At 35.0% G+C, this 19,068-nt stretch overlaps 1 protein-coding gene across 1 annotated transcript in view; it reads left to right on the plus strand.

Annotated features, from left to right (window-relative positions):
• The window catches only part of LOC133200542 (uncharacterized), a 241,529-nt gene continuing 222,461 nt past the window's right edge, over positions 1-19,068 (plus strand). Inside the window, exons 1-2 of the mRNA XM_061336326.1 lie at positions 1-73; positions 315-365. Coding sequence (XP_061192310.1) covers positions 1-73; positions 315-365 — 124 coding nt within the window. The remainder of the gene's footprint in view (positions 74-314; positions 366-19,068) is intronic.

A 19,068-nucleotide genomic window follows, 5' to 3' on the forward strand; every position in this document is an offset into this window, starting at 1 on the left:
ATGATCTTGCCTATCACATCAACTGGGCGATATAAACCCCATATGCAGGTATTAGGGGTATATTGCTATATAAGTAAGGGAGGTCGTCGATAGAAAAGTTTAAATCAGCACATTTTTCATAAAGGTTTCGTGTTATGAGACCGTTGTCGTCTTTTTCTTGTATCTAATTACTCCAAATATGAAACAGATGTGTCAAACTAAGTGGTATCATTTCAAACTCATTGGAATATATCAAGTCGAGATATGATAAATATAGATATTAATATACTTTTTTATGTAGTATTTATTCAAAATATGGTAATTTTTGATTTCAGACGACTTTTGGGGACCAGGAACTTATTCACGTTGGAGAACATCCATATCAGGTAAATTGTAACTTGATCTGCCTGTATTATATGTTTCCCAATTGTTTAATTAATTATTTGTTACATTGTCTTTCAGCTTATCAATACCCATGTTTAATAAACATTTTGTTTTCTTCAAAACACAGAGCAACAAAACTTGTCATTTGGTATCCTTTGTGTTGCGAAAATAAAATTTTTGAGCTAAACACCAGAATAAAAATTGAAGAAAATTACCCCCCCCCCCCCCAAAAAAAAGAGTGATTTCTAGTAATAAGTAATGTTTATTCTTCAAGTAACTGTATTAGGTAAATAATCATTTTGGGATCGTTTTTTTCATCGTTTATTGCATATGATGAAAAGGCTGATGATTTAATAATTACTGGTAATTGTAACGATAACAAATGTTTCCCAAAAAGGCTCCACAACCCCTTACTGTACCTTATTTCTTACTATCTTTATTAAAAAGGTTGGGGGAAAACGTAAATTCATAGTATCGGTATATCACTATTATAGTTAATTTCCGCTATACTTTCAGCCGTATTTTTCCTCGATTTCATCAAATAACATATTGCTGTTTATAGCGCAAGTCATGGTGGGTACCCTAACAAAAAAATACTATAGTTAACTATAGTTAACTATAGTGATAACTCTGACACTATGAAAACTTTGATTTACTATAGTGATAACTTTGACACTTTGATTTGCTAAAGTGATAACCATGAAAACTTTGATTTACTTTAGTGATAACTTTGACACTTTGATTTACTAAAGTGATAACCATGAAAACTTTGATTTACTTTAGTGATAACTTTGACACTTTGATTTACTATGATAACTTTGACACTTTGATTTACTATAGTGATCACTATGAAAACTTTGATTTACTATAGTGATCACTATGAAAACTTTGATTTACTATAGTGATAACTTTGACACTTTGATTTACTAAAGTGATAACCATGAAAACTTTGATTTACTTTAGTGATAACTTTGACACTTTGATTTACTAAAGTGATAACCATGAAAACTTTGATTTACTTTAGTGATAACTTTGACACTTTGATTTACTATGATAACTTTGACACTTTGATTTACTATAGTGATTACTATGAAAACTTTGATTTACTATTGTGATCACTATGAAAACTTTGATTTACTATAGTGATCACTATGAAAACTTTGATTTACTATAGTGAAAACTTTGAAAACTTTGATTTTCTATAGTGATAAATATAACACTATAGTGATCACTTTGAAAACTTTGATTTACTATAGTGATAACTTTAACACTTTGATTTACTATAGTGAACTTTAGCTAACTATAGTAAACTATAGTTAACTAAAGTATTTTTGTTAGGGTATACTAGTTACCATGCAGACAAAAATTAGCATTCCTTTTTCTAAATTCGACAAACCTCTTTCAATGCGGTTTGAAAGTTATTACAAGCATTAATTTGTGTATATTTGTGAGAAAAATTGAGATCCAGTTTTTCTTAAATGCTTTCGCAATCACTGGTTGCTATGATAAAAATGTAACTTCCCTTTAAAAAGTGTATTCGCATTATTAAACGCATCATCATAAAACTTACTAAAATTCAAACATGTAAGGGTGCCAATTAGTGTCCATTTTTAGCTAAAAACAACATTCATTTGGTATTTCACATTTCATTAAAAAATCTCTATAAATAACATTTTTTCTATGATTAACGAAACATTCGAGATTAACGATCAATGCAACACCAACGACGTCCAAACGAAGCTCGTGGCATTTTTGAATTTGTTCTGAATTTGTTCGAGGCGTTTGTCATGCGGAATCATGCTTCTTTAAAATATAATTCGAAGCATAAATTCTATTCTTTATTTAATTTTCTTTTAGTTTACGTGTAATCCATTTTACACATAATACAGTTAAGAAAATATCTTGGAATTAATTATTTTAAAAGACAATTTCTCACGATCAATAAACCTAATTGCTTGCATAGTTATCGGCTGTCTCAACGTATGGCGTATGGCGTTTAGTTCCAGACATTTTAGTCTGTCGTCATTTTAGTTGGTCTTCGAGACACGACTTCCATCTGATAACCAGCCCAGCCATTCTGAACCTCACTAACTTATATAGACCACTGCTCGATACATTTGGTTGTGTCGTCCTATCGTTTACATCTCTTTTGCCCGTATGAACATAAGTCAAATACTGCTCAACACAGCACTAAATGATAATCTGATCCGCCGCACGTCGCCATTTTTGACTATATCTAAAGAATGTAACATAATATTTTTTGTTATTTGTGGTGACAAAATCTTTTTTACACATATATACACTATGTCATAAATGATATTTCTATGGATGTAAATTTTGTAGCATTACTTTTCTATATAGCCTAGTAATACAAAAAAACTTCGATAGCAATGCTATTTTTGACGATCAAAAAATTTACTTGTGCCGACCAGCGATATTTAACACCCTTTAACACCCTTTCTATACTGCTTCTAAATTCATATGACTTAAAGACCTTATAGGATGTTGTCAAAATGACGAAAATTGAATGACTTTAATCCGGTAGTTTATGAAATATTTGGCTTTTTGAAATGGAAATTTGTAGTTGCCTTTTTTTTCTGGGACAACCCACGCATATCGTGTTAAATTGTCTTGCAGTATATACTTTGTAAAATTTCAAAGGATTTAATTGAAAAAGAAACGCAAGGTGTAAATCGGATGAAAAAGCGGTAACTCTTCGAATTCATCTGGCAAAGGATTCTGTTTTGAAAGGAATATTCTGTAAAAGGCTACTTGTGATCAGTTATAGTGAGCATACTGTTGTGTGGAAATTTTTGTATTCGCGAAAACCGATATGTTAAAAAGCGCAGGAAACTCGTCCGATGTCGGAAAGGTATGGATAGAGACACTTGAAGTCAAACTAAAGGACAAGGTGCGTTTGGTGCGAAAATCGGCCCCGTGTCAAAATTAAATAAACTTCCTCAAAATTCTTTGAGAGAGTGTATATTTTCATGAAATTATCAATATATGCATGTAAAAAGCTTTATTAATATTTTATATAAACGTAAAAGTAGCAAAGTTTACGATAACGTTGTGATATTTTGACGTTCCTTTATGCGACGTCATGAACAAGATTTGAACGTCTTGTTTTAAAATAAATCCAGCTTACTTCGGTACTTGTATATTTTATTATGTACGTTTATTAAATCTCATTTTTATCAACGTACATTTCGATTCACTGGTATACATGTGATTGCGTGCCATGCTTACTAAATTATTTTTCATAATTAAAGGCAAATCTTCAAATCAATTGGTATGGTCGGCTTTGTTTTTTTTAATCATAAGGAAATAAAGGAGGTGTACATGTACAGTATATTCTAAGCGAATTTCTCACTTTCTGAGCCCCGCATTGGCATATGCAAAGTTATTGGCTTTGTTTGTTAACTTGACGAACCGTAATTGCCAAGCTTTGTAATTTAAAAAACTTAAAGGACCGTTAAACTTTTTCTTGGATTTTGATTGCAGGTGTTCAAGAATATGATTTTGTGTGTAATATTATGTCAGTATGGCTCGCGAGATTTTGGTCTTCTTGCTTATCTGCATTATATTTTCAACAACAAACAAAAAAACCCACGGTTTACTTCTCCGCAAGTACTTGACATTGATTTTCTGTGGCTTGATTTACATACGTTTACCTGTGTCTACCTACTATAATATTTTATTTGCGCTGTCTAAAGGCATAGCCCATCATTCTTTTCTTTCAGCAGTTTCGGAAATACTCCAACATCGAAGTTATCAACTATTATTTTTATCTTTTCTTTTTTTTTTCCAAAATTGCAGTTTTTCCCGACACATGAAAATATTAGGATCTACAGGTTATTGAATAGACAGCATGTTTTAACGATGCCAAGGTTTTGTGATATTGTTTCTCTTGACAACCTGACCGTTCACGGTAACTCAGTCGGTAGAGCGCTCGCTCCGTGATCGGGAGGTCGTGAGTTCGAATCTAGGCCGCGTCTGACCTAAGTCGATAAAAATGGGTTGCAACTGTTCCGTTGCCATGCGCTCTGCACTTTGAAGTGAAAGTTGCGGGTCCTTTGGATGAGACCGAGACCCCGTGTCACTGCAGACGTTGGCACGATAAAGATCCCTCACTGCTCAATGGCCCTGAGTGCCGAGCAAAGGTCAAAATTTGATGCCCTTCACCTGTATATGGTGACGTCTCTATATGAGTGAAAAATTCTCGAATGGGACGTAAAATAACATACAATCAATCAATCAATCTATGTTAAAACGTTGACATTTCTCAAAGTTACTTTCTGAAATCTAGCACCATGAGAGATTAGTCCCACTGCAAAATTTCAAAGTTTCAAACAGAAAATGTAAAAGAATTTCCTTTCAATAGTAACAATTAACTAAGATAAAAGATAAACAATACTTCATTACACTACCTTTTTGCATGGTTTCTTTCTTTCATAAAACAACATACAATCTCTTCACAACCCTTTTAAAAGGAATTATTTCACAGAACCTTGAAGATGTAAAGGTTAATGTGTAGATGTCCTACAATCTACTTGGGTCTTTTAACGATGTTTTAGAGAGGTTTACATTAATTCATCCCCGTGGTAGACAAGAAGCAAAAGGTACTACCTGGTTAATAGAGGATTTCGCGGAAAAGAAAAAAAAAAAAAAATATTAGTACTTCACAGTAAAGAAGGATTTTTCGCGGAAAAGCAATGTGCACTCGCGGAAAAATGTAACAGCGCAATTGAGGAATTTTCCTGTAATTTTCCCAGGGAGTGAGGCTCCATACATGTACCAACATAAAAAAATAGATCGACCCAAAGGACAAAACCTTATTAAAAAAAGAAAAGTAACCCAAACCTGAAAAACCTATTTTGAAAGGGGGATGTCACTTTACCTTCCTACATATCTTACCAACTTTACAAAGTTTTCTTCCCTTCCCCTTCATATTTTTGGTATATTACTATATGAATTTTATACAAGTGGTGTGTGTTGGGACAGGGTCCGGATACCCCTCCCCCCTTTTGGATCCCTTACCACTTTCTCTTAGTAATCGATTCCTCTGCGACGTCAATCTATGCAAGCGTGTGTTTTAAGGAAACTCTTAACACCAAGGAAAAAAATTTTTTTTAGACTTTGAGAACTTTTTATCATATAAAGGTGTACATTATGAGCTAATCTAGTTCATTTCCAGGATAAAGTGAGTGCCTTATTTCCGCGGGAAAATTGTTTAAAGACAATCGAGTGTTAGTGAACAGAAATCACTGTTGTTTACTTACATTGGTAATCAATTGCAATATGTAAATACTGTATTCAATTACTTTAGCTTGGTCTAATATAATGGTAAAAATACCTTAATTTAATATTGTGAACCTAAGTTAAGCCTTGAAAGTAGATGGCCCTTTATTCATAACAAACAAAAAGCAATATTAATTTCATTTTGTTATTCGGAGGAAAGGAAGCAGACAGTGCAGTTGATACTTTTTACATGTTTTATCGGGAAGGGGGGGGGGGGGGGGCTATTCAATGAGAACTTTGATTACATGAAATATGTATAGTTCCTGTATCACATATAGTAGGCGTAGAAATTAAAGCAAAATAGTTCTACATTCAGTCTATTGATAATTAATTAACTGTATATTTTCAAGATGACAAAAATTAAAAAAAGTAGAAAAAAAGGTTGACGTGGAAAAAGTATCATTAGGTTCATCGTGGTAAAAATTTTAAGTAAAACTTTACTATTTACCCATTTAGGGGTAGGTTGTGATTTTTTCGATGTGAAACATTTTTCGAATTCGAATAAGCACTGAAACTGCGTGCCTGAACATTACGTGTGGATAAATTGAGAGTTTAAACAGGTTAAAGAAAGAAAATGTACACAAGCAAAAAAAAAAAAAAAAAAAAAAAAAAAAAAAAAAACTCAAACGGGGGGGGGGGGGGGGGCACGCCGGAGCTGGATCCGCCTTTGAATACGTACTAGATTGTTGATATTTATATCCTGGAAGTCATTATTACAATAACCTGTGAGAACGACATTTTCTACAAAATCCAGCATGCACCGTGGAATCCTTTTCACAATAAATCCGATGCTTATATATTGTATATGCATTTATTAATCATTTTCTATGTTCTATGACACCCTGTTTATATTTTATTTGAATTTACTCTTACCCTCCAGTTGAAACAATTACATGTTAATACGAATAAAATCAGCTATATTTTCTACGATCACTGCATTACATAGGTAGGAGCCCCGTTCGAGAATATTTCACTTATGCAAAAATATCTGTGGATATATACTTATAATTTCTTTGCGAAGATAAGTATTTGTTTAAGTAAACAAGTCAGAATTTAAGTTTTGCATGTGCGCCCAGATAGGCAATATTTTTTTGGATATTAATACAGAAGGAGCACAAGCAAACTACGTGATTCTTGACAATCAAAAGAAACATTTTTTTTATTCTTTGTCAGTCGTTACTTCTAGATATGTTTCCATGCTATATACAATTCCTAAAGGTCTGTCGATCTAAAGTAATATTAAAAACATAAGAGGAGCAATTGTACCTGACCCCCTCCCATCCCATATCATCACTCATGTAGTATTTTATAAACCCCCCCCCCCCAAGTTTATTGTTTTCTTTCTTTTTTTTACATTAGGTAAATATAACATCCAACCTTTATTTAATCGCTACTAAGTACATAAAATGCTATATATCACCCCTTTTTGACCAACTCGAGAAATACATTTATGTGGTATATTTATGGCTTTACGGGTAATATTTATGGAACTCTTCAGAAAAGGTAACTGAAGTCATTGATAAAACACATATATGACAATTTAGATTATGTTCGGAACTTATCTACATTGTTTAATCTATTGATATTTTGCCAATTTGTCTTCTATCTTGGAAACTTAGCCTCTACTTTTCACTATAATAGCTCAAAAAAAAAAAAAAAAAAAAAAAAAAAAAAAAAAAAAACAGGCCAAATAAATCGGCGAAACCATTGTGACGTCAATTTTCAAAAATGACGTATAAATTGTTTTATAATGTTTACCTTGACATGATTATGGACACAGGCACTGGATTATAAACTGAAAGTAAAATAACATTTATACGACTAGTGTTAATACTGCATTTTATCTGAACTACTACATTTTTCAACCACCTAAGGTCCAGATATAGTCTAACTCGGACCACTGTCGCTTAGTTAGGGGGCGCGGAAGTAAGATGCTATAGGCACAATATATCTGAATTCGAACAATAAAGAATTAATACATATATCAGATCTTCATAATATTGTTGTGATGACTTTATCCTTTATATTAAAAGATTTTATAGCTATAGCGGCGAGGCATATTCTCAGTGTTATTTAGATCTAGCAAATACCGTCTAATGCATGTGTATTGCATGCTGTAAAATGAACACATTTTTAAAAAATAAACATAGTCCCTAATTTTTTGCATATAAAATGCTTTCAAATAGATGTTTCGTTTGTAAAAATTTAAAAGTGGTGATATAATGCGGACCTATCGAAAAATGCTTTTAAGTCCCTGATTTTTAACGATTTTTCCGGAAATATGCATTCCGTGCATGATTTGACCACGAATAAACAGTATACAGGGGACACATTCTCAAAGTTTGGGTTTACTTTTTTAACAAGCATATATCCAGCCTTTATTTTCAATGTTAAGTTTTGATTCAGCGTTAACTTTAATTTGAAATTCTCAGGGCCAAATATAATATCAAGTGAACCTTGTCCTTTTATAATTATGACAAAAAACATTATATCCAGGGGCGTTGCTTCCATTGTGGCAATGAGGCAACTGCCTCACTAGATTTTTATCCACCACAACTCCCTCCCATAGTTAATAATACATTGAAGAAAATATCTTGTAAAAATTATAATTTAAGCAATTCTATTATGTACGTTCATACCATCAAGGTTTGGGCTCTACCTCCATTACTGAAAACTCCAAGTAGGCAATGATTGGAAAAAATTAAAAACTGATAAATGTTTGACAATTATAGTTTTGACGAAATAAAAACAAAATTTAAAAAAACGTGTATTCATCTTAACATGTGTTACAAGTTTAAGTAAGCATATTTATTAATTCCTTTACCATCGTCGGAAACTTGCGGTCGGTCTAGCTTCTCTTACCTCGTCGGTTTCTGACGATGCTCTTTTAAATACTTTAATAATATGTGGTATCATATTCACACTATGAAACCGGTAAAATTAACTATACTTCTGTGCAGGAGAAGTCTGATAAAACACCCAAATCCATATTCTGTCTGGAGGGGTGTGTGGTGCCCCCCTCTACCCCCCCCCCCACCATGGCGCTGCCCTGACCTACTTGGGGCCTTAGGCGGCCCCATACCCCCTGCCCCTATGGTTTTGGCTCACTAGAATTTTAAGTCAAGCTACGCCCCTGATATCTACAATTTCAGTTAGGCATATCTATTATGATGAAGACACAGAGCAGTACTGGCGACAATTTATGCAAAGGACAAGATAGGCTAAGGCCCCTTTTTGGCCCCTGGTTTTGAGTTAAGTTTAATGAAGAAAACTTTATTGAAAACCATTCAGAGTTTATGATGAAGATGAAACTAAAGGTTTTTAGAAAAAATAAGGATTAACATTGAGATTTTGCAGGCTGATATAACACAGAGTTCACTATATCTATGTAGAATCGCCAAAGAACTGGATTCAATACTTGTTTTCGTTTTGAATAAAAAGATTATTATTTTACTTGTGTATTTTTACATTTTTGTACATGAAAAGCATGCCAATTGCAAAGTTATGCAAGTCCTTTTATGTAGATATTATTGCGCCATGTGATTAGGTAACGTAATTGCCTATAACCTTTGAAGAACTTTATTCAGATATGAAAGTATTTGATCTCTGCATGTTTACCTTCCCTCTTCCCGTAAACTCGAGTTATCGTTCTTGACACGAGTTATCTTTTCCTTACAGCAGGTATTGTAAAACATCCGGTTTTAAAAGAATATCGCAGATGACAATTTGTCTAAATGTTTAAAAATAATAAGATTTCTTTTTCTAAAGTGTTTGAAGGTCATCTCTCGGACAAATGTAATGACATTATGCACAATATTAAATTTAAAGGTTTGATCGAAACACAAGTTTATCGCTAATGAATTAATAATGTTATAGACTTTATAAAAAAGTGACTTTTAAGAACCTTAATGTTATGATTATCCTTCTTTGTTACAATATATTGCTGCTTTAATCACGTGATCATAATTACATGTATATAAACCATGATTTTTGTTAATTTGTCAGCCTGAATAAGAACAATAGTTTATAAATAAGGAAACAGATGCCAAGAAAGTCCTGAATAAGGAAAGCAAACAGTTTTCAACCTGAATAAGGTTACAAATATATGCTGTGTAGTGCTGATGCCATATTTTTGTTGAATGATAGACTTCCAATAAATTATATAAATTATATCTTTTATTTCTAAGAAAACTGAAACAGCTTATGCAACAGCAAATGCAATGGAGGGGTTAAGTAAAGCGCAGTAGGGATGGCAAACGAACATCAAGAAATGACAATAGTATCTTATGAAACAGATGATGCTATTCCCTCGGCGAGTCAACCAGCATTGCAAGCAGCACGTCACACACTCACTTAAGCAGATGGCAAGACATTAGAAACGAAAAGGTCGACAGTTTTCGATTTTAGAATAGGAGAGAAGATTATAAAACATGAAGTCGTGCAGGAATCAGAGGATCTAGTATTTTAGGACCTAACTTCATGATTGAGCATAAATGTATGCTGGATCTTAAGTCAGTGACCCTGAAGTTCGAATATGAAGTGATCAATGTACATTTGGAGCAAAATATGTACTGCTGTAGAGTTTCTGTCAATGAAACTTCAGTCATACCGACAAGGAGCGAGTGCATCGTTATGGGGAATGTGATAAATCGAGACAGCAAGAGACCATTACCCTTATTTGGGATTGTGGAACCATGCAAGACATTTAGCCAGAGGACAGAAACCATGATGGGTAGATTGCTGGTATCCGCAGACGCTGGTGATGCTGTTCCATGTAGGCTCCCTAATCTACATGATGATCCATTAGTTGTATATAAAGTTGCAGGGGTATTTGAACCAATAGGAACCACATAACCATCAAATAGTGGAGAACCCGCACAAGCTACGAGTCTACATAGTCACATTCAGACCTTGCTGGATGATGCAGAGAATCTTTCACCAAACCAAAGACAGCAAGCCCAATCTTTCTTGATAAGGCATGCTGAGCTTTTTGCTGAAAAGATCGCTGTTCAAGGACACAACCTTGATCATACATAAAATCAAATCGGAAAATGAAAAGCCGATTCGTCAGCAGCCAAGACGCGTTCCATTCCATCTAATAAAAGAAATTGACACTCAAATCGACAAGATGCTTACAAACAATATTATCAGACCTTCTTCAAGTCCTTGGGCTAGTCCAACCGTACTTGTGCGTAAGAAAGATGGAACTATAAGATTCTGTACTGATTTTAGGAGGCTGAACAACGTAACAGTAGAGGATGCGTATCCTTTACCTAGGATTGATGAGTCGTTAGATGCTCTTGGAGGGTCAAAGAGGTTTTCTACGCTGGATATGAGGACCGCCTTTAAGGCACATAGGGGACTTTTCGAGTTTAACGTAATGCCTTTTGGCTTATGTAATGCGGCAGGGATATTTGAACGACTCTTGCAGCCTACCTGCGCTGGTCTGAGATGGGATATCTGCTTGATATATCTAAACGATATAATCGTGTTCAGTTATACCTTCGTCAACATTTAGAGAGACTTGACACATTATTTAAAAGACATATGAAGCAGGACTTAGACTAAGAAGTTAAAAGTGCAGTTTATTCAAACACAGAGTATCGTATTTGGGTCATATCATAACAGAACAAGGAGTTGAAACTGACCCAGAGAAAGTGAAAGGCATAAAAACCTGGCCAACACCAAGCAAAGTGGGAAATCTACGAAGTTTCCTCGGCTTTTGCTCTCACTAAAGGAGGTTTTTGAAGGGATTTGCCATTATTGCCAGTCTATTACATAATCTAACACACAAAGAAAAGAAATTCTTATGAACTTACTACAGTACCTGTTCTTGTACTGCAAGACTTTTCTGAAACATTTTTTTTAGACACATATGCATCTGGCGTTTGTATTTGCGCCGTTTTTAGTCAATCTAAGGACTGAGCTGAAGGAGTCATCTCTTATGGAAGCAGATCCTTAACCAATGTACAGTATCATGCGAAAAGAATTGGTGGCAGTTGTGCATTTTATCATGGCATATTAACCCTACCTATAAGGCAGACATTTTGTGCTACGTACAGATCACAGCGCCTTGAAATAGATGATGATTTTCAAAGAACCTGAAGGACAGTTATCCAGATGGCTGGACACGTTATCAGAATATGACATTGAGATTTGTCATCGAGCTGGTAGACTGCATGGAAATGCTGACGCACTTTCAAGGATAGATCACGATACCATGTCGACTAATGAATGTAACACTAAGCCTGTTGCAGCTATTAACCTGGAAACGTCAGAGCTTATTAAACAACAACAACAGGCAGAAATAGCTGAAGTAAAGAAGTGGGTCAAAAGTCTTGAAAACTATTAAAAAAAGAGAACATATTTCGTGGGGAAGGGGGGGGGGTGTAATTTTTTGTTCTCACATTTTCCACTTTCCGTAAAAGAAAATCGAGTACAATACAGTACTACAACAAAAGTGCGGAGGGGAAGGAGGACCTGCGAATCTGCCTTCGAATGAGAATTTTCATACTTAATAAGCAGCAAATGACAAGATTTTCTTAAGCGAGGGCACTGCGGACTTGCATACTGGATAGAAACGAAAAAGATATAGCTTCTCATTAATTAGAGAAGTTAAGCAGATGACCGTGTACGTTTAGGTGTACGTGTAGCTAGGGAAATCCCCTAATTTACTGCGATTATATATAGATATATATTTTGAGAAAATATGGGACTTTCTTTTTAAAATATAATTAAATATATACATTGTATTAAACGCAGCACATAGCTCCTTTTTTTAAATTTAAAAGTGGAGGGGGAGCAGAAAAATTATTGACAACATAGTTCCTGAGAAAAAAATATTTGATAAAAAAAAGGAAAAATTGTCCAAATTCCAAAATCCTATTTCGTGACTTCGTGGGGGGTGGGGTGGGGGTGTGTTTTAAGTTCCGACTTTTTTTGGTAAGAGAATTATTCATATATATATTAAAACCTTGGAAGATCACCACACTGCAACAAAAAGTTTGTGGGCGGCTTTTCAATGAATATTTTCATACTAAATTAACAATGATACATATTCCGAGAAAAAAGGGGGGTACTACGTGTCTCTATTTAATGCATCTATAATACATACAATAAAAGACATCAAAATAAAACACTTTCTATTCAAATATGGATGCTGTACATTTGAATAAATTTCCGTTTTTAATATTATCTTTTCGCAACTTCTTTAGGAACTTGTACAAGTCCATTTAATTGCAGGGATGCTTGATTTAAAAATTCACTTGTTCTTCCTATTAGTTTATGTTTCATATTGAGCGAAGAATACTCTTTTATGTGAAGAATATTGTGAAAATTTGATACCGTAATCGTTCGACATAATTTGCAGAGACATTTCAAGGCCTACATGTAGATCTCGCAATTTGTTTTCAATAATATCGTATTTTTTTTTTAAACTTTGCTAATATGGTATATAATCATTAAGACTGTAAAATTATGTTTCGGTCAAATCTTCAAATTTAATGCATCGTATCAGATCATACATTTTTTTCGAGGGATGAACTCCAGACTCATTAGTTTTAACTTTAATTCCTCAAACATTTTAGACTAATCTAGTCATCAGCGACATTCGCTCTTAAACCGGAAGTTTTCCGATACCTGCTATAAGGAACAGATAACTCGTGCTAAGAACGATAACTCGAGTTTACGAGAGGAGAGAATAACAGAGATACAAGTAATAGCTTTTCAAAAAGCTTGCCTGACTAATCAATCAATATCTATGGAAGGTATATGCAAGAGAGGTGCTACGATACTTCATTACACAAGATGTACAATTGACTTTCTCAGATGTCATAACCAAATACTACATATTAACGAATATCTAAGACATGCCACTATTTGGGCATTTATTAGTTAGCCCACGGGCTGACTAGTTACGTTGGGATGAAACTGCAAGTGCGCTAGCGTAGATTATAATTGTGGGAAAAATAGTTAGATGATTCGTTTTAAAGAAATTCTTATTACATATACTCTCTTACTAGAGGGCGCGTTTCTTCATGCACACTCCCTGGTCAGTGATAGATTGATGAGACAGCCTCTATTTATAAACTGGTGTGTTGTCCGTCGTTCTCGACTTCGAAGTAAATTATGAACAGTTTTAACTGGGAAAGTTGTCTTGAAGTGTTTGAGACAAAAATGCTCCAGTGCTGCTCTAGGACGCAAAGTAAATGGCCTGTACACTTTATAGCTAGAGCAAACCAAGATACTAATACCCCCCCCCCCCCCCCCCCGACAAAACTCACGCGATGATGGTCTTACTATATATAGATGTACATGCATTATAAATGACTTTATCTTTATGTATAGTTTTAAAATTGTTTAGTTTTTCTTTTCAATCGATTTCAGGACCTTTCTCATAATCATAATAACGTGCTTTTTTTATGAAATGAAAACCAGTACAGATCATGGTGTCTTCTTCATTTTGCCGATTCTGTAATTAGAACCTTACGGGAGTAAAGCCCATTCCTCTACGGGTACTGAGATACACTTTTGTCACTGTATTAAAAGGAAACCCTTGTTCATCACAAAGCATGAAATAATATGCCACTGGCTGACTTTCCAAGCTTTTTAGGTCACCTGAGTCACCTATTGCTATCCGTTTTCGTCCGTCGTCGTGCGTCGTCCGTCGTCCGTCGTGCGTCGTGCGTCGTGTGTTAACATTTGAACATTTTCAGCTTCTTCTCTGAAACCGCTGAACCAATTTCAGCCAATTTTAGCATATGGCATCTATTTGTAAAGGGGAACAAAATTTGTGAATTTCATGGTCCCTGCCCCCCTGGGGCCTGAGGGGTGGGGCTAAAACCACCAAAATTAATGCAATCTTTAAAAATCTTCTTCTTTACTCCTGGACATCAAGCAGTAAAACTGTTGGCAGGATTGTAATAAGCATTGAGCCCTCTACCAAAATTGTGAAATTCATGGCCCCAGGGTCAGGGGTTCTGGTGCTAGGGTGGGGCTATATAGTAAAAGTGCATTATTTCTTTGAAAATCTTCTTCTCTACTCCTGGGTATTATTGAAACAAATTAAATACATAGTTAAGATGAGCAAGGGTGACTCTACCAAAATTGTGAAATTCATGGCCCCAGGGTCAGGGGTTCTGGTACTAGGGCGGGACTATATAGATCATATAGTGAAAGTGCATTGTTTCTTTGAAAATCTTCTTCTCTACTCCTGGGTATTATTGAAACAAATTGAATACATAGTTATGATAAGCAAGGGTGACTCTACCAAAATTGTGAAATTCATGGCCCCAGGGTCAGGGGTTCTGGTACTAGGGCGGGGCTATATAGATCATATAGTGAAAGTGCATTGTTTCTTTGAAAATCTTCTTCTCTACTCCTGGGTATTATTGAAACAAATTGAATACATAGTTATGATAAGCAAGAGTGCTTATTCCAAAATAGTGAATTTCATGACCCCTGGATCAGGGGTTCCGATGTTAGGTCTGGACTCTATTTATTATATAGTGAAAATGCATTAATGCTTTAAAAATCTTCTTCTCTGCTCCTTGGTATTATTGAAACAAATTGAATATATAGTTATGATAAGCAAGGGTGACTCTACCAAAATTGTGAAATTCATGGCCCCAGGGTCAGGGGTTCTGGTGCTAGGGTGGGGCTATATAGAACATATAGTGAGAGTGCATTATTTCTTTGAAAATCTTCTTCTCTACTCCTGGGTATTATTGAAACAAATAGAATATATAGTTATGATAAGCAAGGGTAACTCTACCAAAATTGTGAAATTCATGGCCCCAGGGTCAGGGGTTCTGGTGCTAGGGTGGGGCTATATAGAACATATAGTGAGAGTGCATTATTTCTTTGAAAATCTTCTTCTCTACTCCTGGGTATTATTGAAACAAATTGAATACATAGTTATGATAAGCAAGGGTGACTCTTCCAAAATAGTAAATTTCATGGCCCCTGGATCAGGGGTTCCGATGTTAGGTCCGGGCTCTATTTATTATATAGTGAGAGTGCATTAATGCTTTTAAAATCTTCTTCTCTGCTCCTGGGTATTATTGAAACAAATTGAATACATAGTTATGATAAGCAAGGGTGACTCTTCCAAAATAGTGAATTTCATGACTCCTGGATCAAGGGTTCCGATGTTAGGTCCTGGCTCTATTCATTATATAGTGAAAGTGCATTGTTTCTTTGAAAATCTTTTTCTCTACTCCTGGGTATTATTGAAACAAACTAAGTACATTGTTATAATAAGCAATGGTGCCTCTTCCAAAATTGTGAATTTTATGGCCCCAGGGTAAAGGATTCTAGTGAAAAGGTTGGAGGGAGGGGGGGTTCTATTGATTATAAATTGAAAAAGGAAAATTTCTTTGAAAATATTCTTTTCTGCTTCTGGTTAAAAAGCAAAGAAGCTAAGTATATAGTTATGATGAGCAAGAGTGCTTCTTCCAGAGTAGTGAATTGCATGACCCTGGGTCAGATGTACTGGTGTAAGGGTGGATCTCTTGATAATATAGTGAAAATGCATTAATTCTATTAAATAATCCTGTCTGCTCCTTAGTGTTAAGCAGGTGAACAAAGTGATTACTTATGATGAGCAAACTTCTGGTCCCAGGGTGAGAGACTCTAGTGTTTCTCGGTGGGGAGGGGGGAGGCTCTATTGATAATATAGTGAATCTGTAGTAAAAATGCATTAGTTCTTTAAAAATTTTCTCTGCAATTGGGCATATAAGAGGCAAAAAGATCAAAAGTTTTAATAAGGAAGGGTATTTTTACCAGATTTTTGAACATCTCGACCATTTGGTCATGTGTTCTGGTTCTGGCCAGGGCTCTATTAATTTGTATTCTACTGAGAGGAGTTATTCCCCTTTGCCGTTTACTTTTGATAATTAATCACTGTAAACAGTGTACTTGAAAGGTTAATCGAATAAGAGAATTATGCAAGAATTTTTATTGTTAGGTCACCTGAGTCACTCAGGTGACCTATTGCTATCTGTTCTCGTACGTCGGCGTGCGTCGTGCGTCGTGTGTTAACATTTGAACATTTTTAGCTTCTTCTCTGAAACCGCTGAACCAATTTCAACCAAATTTGGCATATGGCATCTATGTGTGAAGGGGAACAAAAATTGTGAATTTCATGGTCCCTGCCCCCCTGGGGCCTGAGGGGTGGGGCTAAAACCACCAAAAATAATGCAATCTTTAAAAATCTTCTTCTTTACTCCTGGACATCAAGCAGTCAAACTGTTGGCATCATTGTTACAAGCATTAAGCCCTCTACCAAATTTGTGAAATTCATGGCCCCAGGATCAGGGGTTCTGGCCCCAGGGTGGGGCTATATACATCATATAGTGAAAATGCATTATTTCTTTGAAAATCTTCTTCTCTGCTCCTGGGTATTAAATAAAGTAACTAAGTACATAGTTATGAAGAGCAAGAGTGCCTCTTCCAAAATTGTGAAATTCATGGCCCCAGGGTCAGGGGTTCTGGTGTTAGGGCGGGGCTCTATTGGTTATGTAGTGAAAATGCATTAATACTTTGAGAATCTTCTTCTCTACTCCTGGGTATTAAATAAAGTAACTAAGTACATAGTTATGATGAGCAAGAATGCCTCTTCCAAAATTGTGAAATTCATGGCCCCAGGGTCAGGGGTTCTGGCCCCAGGGTGGGGCTATATAGATCATATAGTGAAAGTGCATTATTTCTTTGAAAATCTTCTTCTCTGCTCCTGGGTATTAAATAAAGTAACTAAATACATAGTTATGTATAGTGCCTCTTCCAAAAATGTGAAATTCATGACCCCAGGGTCAGGGGTTCTGGTGTTAGGGTGGGGCTCTATTGATTATATAGTGAAAATGCATTAATTCTTTGAAAATCTTCTTCTGTGCTCCTGGGTATTAAATAAAGTAACTAAGTATATAGTTATGATGAGCAAGAATGCCTCTTCCAAAATTGTGAAATTCATGGCCCCAGGGTAATGGAAAGGTCAATAGAATAAGATAATTATGCAAGAATGTTTATCATATGATTCAAAAAGTATTTTCTTAGTTTTAATAAACAGGTAGACCTGTAAGTAATAGATAAATAAAAATGAGACAAAAATAACTTATCTTATTAAAAGTTCTTCAAAGTCCATAAGAGAGGTCAATGCTAGAGGTCTTAATATGGGTTTAAAAATAGTGCAGAAGCACTAATAGTTTCTTAATAGTCTGCATGGTGATAGTGTTAAGTGGGGGACAGATTAGAACTTAATTTATGAGTTGATACTGAATACTAGACTAATTATTTTGTTGATCCTGATCTTCCTACTTCTCTTGCTTTAGGGCAACAAAGCTTCATCTATCAGTGTATTTAACTTCTAAATTGTTGTATTATACACAGGTGACCGTTAAGGCCCTTGGGCCTTTTGTTTTAAAAACCTAACCTTGTAACGTACATTATTAATAAATGTAATACTGAAAAAAGGTGGAAAAACAGACTGAATCAGGAAGGGGTGTCCCATTTACTAGGTGGAGGGAGTTTGTCTATGATTGGACTAGTCCACTTATGGGATTAATAGTAAGAATAATCAGCAAATCCATTGCTTTAGTGTTTCCTGCCCATATACAATGTGTTCTTTTAAAAAAATGAGATAAAATTTACTGTTAATAAAAAATTTGAAGCTTAAGAATCAGGTTAAAAGAATATTTCCATAGAAGTTATCAGACCCATTCAATAGAACAATCCAAGAAAAAGGCGCGAAGAAAATTTATATGTGACATTTGGAGCGATATGATTGTGTCACCCCTTTCGTAGAAGGCAAGTGGACTGATCCAGTAGTTTAGAAACACAGAAAAAATGTTACACGGACATGTCCGTAGAAAGAAGCGGAAAAAAAAACTGAAGGAATTAAACACATCATTATTTTGCATCAGTAATATGATTCTTTCTTCTGCAAAACTGTATTGTTAAATGCAGGTAACAAATTCCAATGTAAATCAGCTTGCACAAAATCTAGTTCATTAAGAATGATCGCTTAGTTTCGGATCATGGAAAAATTAATCCTTATACTGCCTGACGCACGTGGCGTCAGGCAATCACAGATGTATATATATTTGAGTTTTAACATATTTATGAAATATTCATACATGAATAATGAATAAATTATACATTTGAATATTATAATAATTACACCCCTGCAAACAAAGTTAAGGGGTATATAGGAATCACCTCGTCCGTCTCTCCGTCCGTCTGTTTGTCTGTCTGTGCAAAGATGTCCGGTTCATATCTTTCTTACGGAGGAACATTAGAATCTACTACTTCACACATGATTGTTCATGACCTGAGGGTGTGTCATAGTCTGACCCAAGGTCTTTTGGGCAAGTTCAAGACCACTGAAAGAAAAAAAATTATAGTTAGTGT

The sequence above is a fragment of the Saccostrea echinata genome, unplaced genomic scaffold, assembly GCF_033153115.1.
Source record: "Saccostrea echinata isolate AGI-Se365-2 ecotype Australia unplaced genomic scaffold, CSIRO_AGI_Sech_v1 ptg000040l, whole genome shotgun sequence".
NCBI classification, from domain to species: domain Eukaryota; kingdom Metazoa; phylum Mollusca; class Bivalvia; order Ostreida; family Ostreidae; genus Saccostrea; species Saccostrea echinata.